Raw genomic sequence first — 8,776 nt, forward strand, 5'->3', positions numbered from 1 at the left:
ATGGACCTGCAGAAAGGCCTGATCCTCCCTGCAAGGGGATGTGGCTAACATCCTTCACCCAGAGAGACCTTGCAGGCATCACTTTGGAACTGAGCCAGTGCTGCTTGAACTCACACAGCACCATGCAAGGGCACAAACCCCCAGGCCCCACTGCTCGCTCTGGCCCTGCCCTGTGGGGTATGCAGGTGCCCAGGATGATTTTGCCGGGGCGGGCATAAAGCAGACGCAGTATGCAAGGGGCTGGCCTGGCATGCAGGACCTTTATTTTTCACGGTGAAATGCACTTTGGGTAACCCAGCACCTGAGCCCCAATGTGGGGAAGGCCACAGGCAGGAAGCCGAGGGGGCACAAAGGCAGCAGGGGGATCCCACACTGAGAAGGGTCCCCTCGCGCTGGCACCCCATGAAGGGCCTTGCCCTGCCTTTCCTCAGAAACCAGCAAGGAGATGGGGAAGAGACAACACTAACACTGTGACAGGAGCTTCCCCAGGCTGCTAGCACAGGGATCAGCCCACTGGGAGAGCCGAAGGCAGTGTTCACCCACACAAGATGCCAGACAGACAACGCCCGGCTAGGGTTGGTCAGTACTTCCCGAGGCAAGACCAGCACTCGCAGCCTCCTCCACACGGCCACAGGAGCATGGTTCTGGCTGAGCCAGGCCTTGGCCAGGAGCCAGTAGCAGCAGGGGCCCAACCTTCCTGCCAGGAGCCAGCATAGAGGACACAAAGAACCAAACCTCCCGGGCAGGATGGATGGTATTGCTGTCACCGAGGCTTTGGTGCCCTCTTCCCTCCCTCGAGCTGTAAGCCACTTCCCATCACGGCAACCCTCAGACACTGCCACCTTCTCCTACTGGAGACAGGACAATCCTCCCCCAACCCCATGCGCTTACCCGCCCACCCTCCCCCTATACCAGCTCGCCTCTGCAGCTCGACAGCACAGCAAAGGGATCTGGCCACAACTCCCAGGAGGAAAGCAGGTTCTGAGACTCCCATAGGCAGTGCCGTCACCCTCAGCTCTGGTGTTAAGCAGAGTTTGGACAACATCTGAGGGTCCCAACCTGGTGATCCCACAGGCTCAAATCTAGGCCAGCCCCACCTGAGGTGGCAGGGTCCCCAGGGGATCCCCGAAGCCAAGCACAGGGAAGGGACCTCACACTATCTGTATGCCCAGTTCCTCTGCTGTCTTCTGCAGCCGGTCCATGACATTCTCCTCCGGCTCCTCGGTGAGGCCACCGGGTGCAGCTGCCCACTCCTCAGGGTACGTGCTGGCCATGACGTAGAACACTGTTTCACTCTCCCCATGCTCATTGGTCTGGTTCATGACATGGATAATAGTGTCGGATGGGGTGCTGGGCTCTTGCTTCAGCAAGGCCCCTGGCTGTGCTGTCCCAGGGCAGGCCACAGCATACAGCAGGGGCAGTGGTGTGGCCACATTGTTGGCTTCTTCCAGGGAAGCCTCCGCAGGTGGTTCCACGATGATGACCTGCAGGTTGCTCTCGTCCTCAGGCAGGACCATGCGCTCGCCGGTGCCATCCAGTGCCTCGCCCTGCTTCTCCTGCTCTTTCAACAGCTGCTCAGTCAGCTCCACGCTCTCGTAACGCACCAGCTGTAACCGCATGTAGCCATCCTCATGCTCCTTGTACCTGATGGGCCAGATGGAGGGACAGTAGAGCTGGCAAGCAGGACCAATACAGGTGGCAGAAGCAGCATTTACTTGGGGCACAGCCCTGCATGCCAACACACCTGATGGGGCCACTCAGGCATCAGCAGGGGCTGCTTTCCCCTCCCCCTCCCCAGAAAATAATGCTGCAGCCTGGACCATGGGCAAGCCCCAAAACCAGGCTGCTCCTGGTCCATTAACGTGAGGGCGCAACAGGGGAAACCTTGCCAGAAGTGTCAAATCTAGCACATCAGTTGCCTCTCTGACCCCCAGCCTGTAGGCCCTGCATTGCCACACTGCCCTGATCTCCTGCCCAGCTCTGAAGTCTGGTGATATGGAGCAAGGGAAGGGAGAACGAAGGCCAGAGTTCTAGTTACCTGAAGCGAGGGTGGCCTGAGGGCCACTTGAACTGATGCTTTTTCCGGAGGTGTACGGTGAGGTTGTTGCCCCGTGTGAAGCACTTGTCACAGACGTGGCACTTATACCGGGGCTCTGAGTCACCCTGCAGAGGAGTGAGAAGGAAGGAAGGAAGGATGCAACAGTCACAGCTCCCAGCCAGCGGCCCCGGGAGCTCCCATTTGACAGGCGACTCTCCTGCTTGCTCCCCAGCACACCCCACTGGGCAGGCTAGGGGCACAGTACTGCCATGCAAGCATGGAAAGGTAAGGCCAGGGCAACAGACAGCACTGGCAAAGGGAGGCCTCCCACATACCCCAGGGACCTGTGGAGAATCACGCAGCAGACAGTACTCCCTCCATTGCTGGTTTTAGCTCTCCATGCCCTTGGCTGAGAGCTCTTTCAGGAAGCATCTGTCTGTTTACCAGTACCGCGCTTGCTGCTTGGTAAAAAAAATCTTTAGCACTTAAGAGTTGCTGCTGTTCCCGGCACCAGTCCCTGGCGGGGAGCGCTTCCCTGTTCTCAGCCCAAGAGCAGAGCTCTGAAGAGACGAAACACCAGAATGAAACGACGGAGAAAACTCCACGGTCCCCAGAGGCCCCAAACTGGCCCATCCAACACCAGAGCTGCTGAAGTCATCGGCCCTGCTGTGCAGGGGATATGGGGGGACAGCCAAGACAAAGGAGCAGCTATGTGCTAGCAGGTACTGCATGTGAACACACTGATCCAAGCTCGGGGAGATGAGCTGTGCAGACCAAGAGCCTCACAGGTAACTGGGACCTGACTCTTAGGTAGGTACCTTAGGGCAGGTCTCCACAGTGTCCCCAGAGCTCTCGGGCAGGGACACTCCAGAGCATGCCCTGCCCGCCCCCCAGGGCCCTCTCAAGGGCAGTGTCCAGCAGTCTCAGGGGCAGGGTGGACCTGGGGATTCCCTCCCAGGGTGCACTGAGGCTACAATGTAGATACACCCTAGGCCTCAGTTTCTCCCCGTGCATGGAGGGGATGACTGCATTCCCCTCCCTTCACGCACACATATTGTTTCTCTCCATGTATAGGGCCTAGCACGAGGGATTCCCAGATTTGCTCAGGGCCTCCCAACCTTCCAGAGAAGCCCCAACTGGGAGTGGCAGAGCCCTGGGGTGCCTCCCACCTCATGGACCTTGCGGTAGTGCAGTTTGATGGAGCACAGGGAGCGGGCGGAGAAGCTGCAGCCCTCGAACTCGCAGCGATAGGCCGGCTCTTTGCTGTGTGTGTCCAGGTGTTTCCTCAGACCAATTAAATTCTTGCAGCTGAAAGGACAGAAGAGAATGAAGCCGAGCGAGCAAGCAAGCAGGCCCTGTTCTGCCACTAGCCCCCTGCGAAGGACTCCTTCCTGCAGCCAGCGCAAGGAGAGGCCTCGCCTTCCTCCCTGAGCCCTGGCAGGGCCCACCTGTAGTCACAGTTGTCACACTTGAAGGGACGTTCTTCGCTGTGGCGGAAGCGCATGTGGTTGCGCAGGGAGGAGGGCAGTGGGCAGGTCATATCGCAGAGAGGGCACTTGTAATGGTTCACTGAAAGAGAGGGACCGAGGGAGCTGTTATCACGGGCCAGGGAAGGGAACACGCCCAACGAGGGGCAGGGGAGGACATCACTCACCGTGGTGCCTCATGTGATCACGAAGCAGCCGTTCAGTGGCAAACCTCTTGGAGCAATGAGAGCACTGAAACCTCTGCTCTGTAATGGAGAGGGGGAGAAAGAGTGGTGAAATGAGATCTGAGGCAGTAACTAGTGGCCAAGACAGACACTTGCAGCCACTGATGTGCCTTCCAGCACCATCACAGCATTCCTTGGGCTGCCACACGCACAAATTGGGAAGCATTGAGCTCCAAAACAACCTTACTGTCTCCAGTAACTGGGAACAAGGGACGTGGAAGCTGGGAATAAACACAGAAACCAGCAAATCCCTCTTGCTTCTAGCTCCAGGCCCAGTCTCAGTGCCTGCCCCAACTCACAGCCCAGGGTCGTCCCCTGTACTCACGGTCCAGGGTAGTCTGCCGGCGGATGTGGTCAAAGAATTTGGTGTTGTTGGCAAACATCCCCCCACAGGTTGGGCAGGCCACCACCTTTTCCTGCGTGTGGCTGCGCAGGTGCTCCCGCAGCTTGCAGCGCCCCTTGAAAGTGCAGTCACAGTCTGAATGCAAGAGGCAGAAACAGATGCTGGTCAGAGCCATGGCAGAGACCCAGGAGCTCTGAAACACTGCCGGCAGCACAAAGGAAAGCGGCTTGAAACCAGCCAGCTCCACCCCAGGGAAGCCTCCAGTTTGCTATTCCACAGTGCGACAGGTTGTCACTACCCACAGAGGCCAATGACAGATGCACTGTAGACAGTATCCTGAGGCTTCACCCAGCTTGCAGCCACCATCCTACAGGACACACAGTAGCAAAGGCAGTCACAAGGATGAGAGCCAGCACAGATGCTTCCTCAATAAGCACTGGCATCGTGGCCTTAAAGCATTGCATCACTTTAGCTCCGCTAGACCAGCACGGCAGCCGACAGACGAAACGGCTGCACGCGCCCAGCCGACGTTCATCTCCCTGAAACCGGGTTTTAAAACAGCTTCATGTCAAGTCTCCCCAAGCTGAGCTTGGCGTACATTGCTGTACAGGAGAGTGAGCAATGAATGATGCAGGGGCGCTCAGAAACCCCTAAACTGGTGTAAATCACTATATATACAGTAAAAGCTGTTATCCGGCATCCCCGGGGAATGGGGGATGCTGGTTAATCAAATATACACCGCCCGGTGTCAGTGTGCCGGGGGACAGGGAGGAGGCCCCTGCGCAGGCTGCTTTGCCCCGAGCTGTAGAAGCATCAAAGAAAAACTCGGCTCGTGGCGGCGAAACAGGAAGTCCCCTGGAAGCGGTACTTCCGGTTCCACTCGGATGCCGCTTAATAAGAGCTTTCCGGCTAACGAAGCGCCGGCGAACACAGCTTTTGCTGCCATTTGCTTCCCAGCCCCCTTCGCCTTCTCCCCAACGAGCTCTCACGCGGCTGTGGGGTACCTTTCCAGCCACACGCCACCACGTGGTTCTCCTTCCCGGCCACCTTGTAGTCCAAGCAGAAGCTGTGATCCTCCACGTGCCGGTAGAACCACTCCGGGTTATCGAACGACCGCTGCGGGGCGAGGGGGGGCGGACAAACAAACGACCCTGACTCTCCCTCGCCTCGTCCAGAGACCGGAGAGCTCGCTCCGATCGAGACGCGGAGTCGCGCGCGCCGCCCCCCCCCGGAGCAGTGCCGCGGGCGGCCCTCACCTCGCAATACTCCCACAGACACTGGAAGTTTTCCTGGATCTCCGGCACGATGTTGCGGCTCTGGAAATCCAGCTGGCAGTGGCTCAAGTCCGGCTGGCTCTGCAGGGCCTGCAGCCCCCACTGCTTGAGCTTGGCGTGGTAGCAGTGGAAGTAGACGTGGCGGATCAGGTCGGCCGAGTTCTCTGGCGAGCAGAAGCCGCACTCCTGCCACAGGCACGTGTACTCCTCTGCAACGCACACGGGACACGGACACGTGCCCCGGGTCTGTCAGGGGCCGCATCGCGCTCAGGGCACGGCTCCCCCCACCCCACCCCGCCCCAAGGGGGGACGGCACAACCCGGGGCTCACCCAGGGGGTCGCTGTCGCTGCGCTGGGCGCCGAGGGGCTGCTGCAGGTAGCGCCTCGCGCCGCCCCGGCGCCATGTTGCCGGCCCGGACCTTTCGGCGCCGCCCGCGGGGGCACGCCGGAGCGCGGAACGCGGCGCACTTCCGCCGCGCCCGCCAGCCTGTCAGCGCGCGGGACGAACTGTGCGCGGTGCGCCGCTGAGCAGGGTCCGGGCGGGAACTGCGCGGGCAGCATGGTTCCGGCCGAGTGGCACCGGAAGTGGGGAGGAACAAGGCATGAGGGGTGACCTTTGACCTCGTTGCCCCCTTAATCTAAGGGATCTTTGACCCCATCAGTGGAGCTGCAGGCGCGCCCGCCAGCCTGTCAGCGCGCGGGACGAACTGTGCGCGGTGCGCCGCTGAGCAGGGTCCGGGCGGGAACTGCGCGGGCAGCATGGTTCCGGCCGAGTGGCACCGGAAGTGGGGAGGAACAAGGCATGAGGGGTGACCTTTGACCTCGTTGCCCCCTTAATCTAAGGGATCTTTGACCCCATCAGTGGAGCTGCAGGGTCAGGCTCCGCGCGCTGCCCTTTGACCTCACCTCACGGGGTCAGGGCCCAAAATTGTGGTGCGCAGCGAGGGGCCAGGGTCGTGCGTGGGCCCGTCCGCGCCCGCCTCGACGGGATACGGACGACCCCTCCACGGGGGCCCTTCCCGCCCGGTCGTCCCCCTGCCGGGACAACAGCTCATCCGACAGAGCCGATAACACCGATCGTCTCCTCTACCCGATGTATTCGTCCCACTTCCAAAAATCGAGACCGGATGCAAGGCGGAGCGGAGAGGCACCGACGCCTGCCACGTGGCGCAGGAAACGCTGCCGAGCTCGAAGCCTTCCTCCCCCCCACCCCGGGTCTGATTGAAGATTCGTGGTTCGTTAGGTTTCGGGTCGGCGCTCCTGTTGCATCCCTGCACGCGTTCAGATAGAAACGGTCTTCGAGCCCGGGGGGCCGGGGCGATGGCCGGCTCACTGCTGTTCTTGCCGCGTGTGCGTTTGTGCCCCCAAAGTCACAAGAGAGCTCGTGTTGGGTTCGTTCCCTTCGCGTTCAGCATCATGAATGACAATGCGAAAACTCATGCAAATAACACTAGGCAAATCAGAGGCAGAAGTTCCAAGTCAGTGCATACAAACAGCAATTTTGCTGTGAAAACAGATGTGAAACACGGGGACTTTGAAACCTTCCTATAATATCTTCCTTGCGAACAATGATTTCTATTCTCTGGTTGATGTGTGTGTGTGTATAACACACTCGTTATTAATGAGACAGAAAGGTGATAAGGGCTTCTTGCTTGGGTTTTTTTTTTTCCTGGTGCCCTGAAATGCTTAATACCTGGAATCATCAGATAATCTCATAACACTGTCAACATTTACAGACCATAATTTGAATCTCTTTTCTTTCCTCTGTTCTTCTCTCTCTTTACAGAGTCTCTCTAATGACTACTGTTTTCTCCCCGCCCAACACAAAGAGCGAAATCCCCCACTGCATAATGAATTCAGGACCAGGATATAAAAGCTTCAATACTGTGGTTTCCTTAAAGATAGTATCGACGGCGGCAGTCCTGGTGTTTCTGAGTAACAACAACAAAGAGGTGCACAGTCCCACAATGGAAAGATACTTATTATTTAAGGAAACCTCTTAGTCACACATTTTCCAGGGAAAACATTTTAAAAAGCTTGGGGTGTGGAGGTGGAAATTTGTATGTCCTGGCTTTGGTAGCATTTTTCCAAGTGTATTTTTAAAAACATTTTGCTTCCCTCTTAATACTAGAACTAATTATTTGCTAATGTATGACCCAAGCCAGGAAAACCTATTGATTTCAGTTAGACTACTGATCAGCTTGAAGTTAACCGCATGCTTCAGTGCGTTGCTGGATTGAGGCGGGGAGGAGGGGTATTATGGATAGTACCCTGCTTGAGAAAAAATAAACTGACTTTTCACAGTAGGCATCACATACATCAATGGGATGAACACACGCTTAAACCTAAATGGGTGCATTGATATCTGCCAAATCAGGCCCCAAGTGTTCAGCATCTAATGAGAATTCACACGGCAGCTGCTTTTCACAGTGAAGCTTGCAGAAGTGTGAAACTCTGCAATATATTATACCAACTGAAATGCAGTCAGTCACCCATGTGCTCAGGGTAAACACTGACTGTTGTATAAACATGTAACCCCCCAGCATCCTATAAGATTACAATCACAATAGTGACAGCTGGAGGTCCTGGTCAGACACAGCAAATTAAGTATCGGCTTTACGTTGCATGTTCCAAGATAGCGTTATATAGCAATACATGGTGTTTTGTGATAACACTTAACAATAAACAGCAAATATCCCCTTATTTAGTGACAAGGTGAGGGATTTAAAACCAAAATTTGAATGACGCAACTCAACACTCATTCTTACAGTTGCGCGTCTAACAACTTGTATTAGGAAACAGGGCAGTGAGGTTAGCCAGGTAGCAAATACAAGTCAAAATCAAATGCAGTTGGATAAAATGTGGCCTGTTATGGTGATGGGTCAATACACAGCTGGCTGTATAGCTATATCCTATGACACATCCTGATTCCACAAATTAAGCTTCATGGAAGATGCATGGTTAAATCCAACAGACTGCACAGAAAATCTCGTCCCTATGTAACTGGAAAGGCAGGTGCATGTTAAGAGCTTGGTCTGCTGTAGGAAAAACACTGGTTGCGGTTGGATTTCATCTTTGGCTAATTATTTCCTGGGTTCAGGAGACAGAGCAATTCCAGGTCCCAAGGGCTTTAATGCAATTATTTTCCATCGATAAAAAAGGCATGGAGAGGGATAGACATTTTCAGCAATACAGGGAGAGCAATCCTAGCTGCGCTGCTGCCGATAGCCCTGGAACAAAGATTTGCCCTGGGTCTGCAAACTGGTGGTAAACCAAGCAAATACGTTTGAGCTGGAAGCAGACAGAGCTGGTGCGGAGGTCTGACAATGGACTGACCTGTGGAAAGCTGTGACTACTTAGGATGCAGAAACATGATGCTTTTATGTGACCTCCTACCCTGGCCTGGCTTC

General features: G+C 56.1%; 1 protein-coding gene across 1 annotated transcript; it reads right to left on the reverse strand.

The window, feature by feature from the left end:
• Positions 1 to 197: 197 nt before the first annotated feature.
• Positions 198 to 5,927, reverse strand: HINFP (histone H4 transcription factor). The gene is made up of 10 exons (XM_014521302.2): positions 5,875 to 5,927; positions 5,697 to 5,785; positions 5,349 to 5,575; positions 5,097 to 5,208; positions 4,075 to 4,227; positions 3,693 to 3,770; positions 3,487 to 3,607; positions 3,208 to 3,346; positions 2,039 to 2,163; positions 198 to 1,644 (listed from the first exon to the last, which is right to left on the reverse strand). Exons 1-10 carry the CDS (start codon positions 5,925 to 5,927, stop codon positions 1,152 to 1,154), a joined length of 1,590 nt encoding a protein of 529 aa, XP_014376788.1. The 3' UTR covers positions 198 to 1,151.
• Positions 5,928 to 8,776: the final 2,849 nt, after the last annotated feature.

This window comes from Alligator sinensis, unplaced genomic scaffold (genome assembly GCF_000455745.1).
Source record: "Alligator sinensis unplaced genomic scaffold, ASM45574v1 scaffold1241_1, whole genome shotgun sequence".
NCBI lineage: Eukaryota > Metazoa > Chordata > Crocodylia > Alligatoridae > Alligator > Alligator sinensis.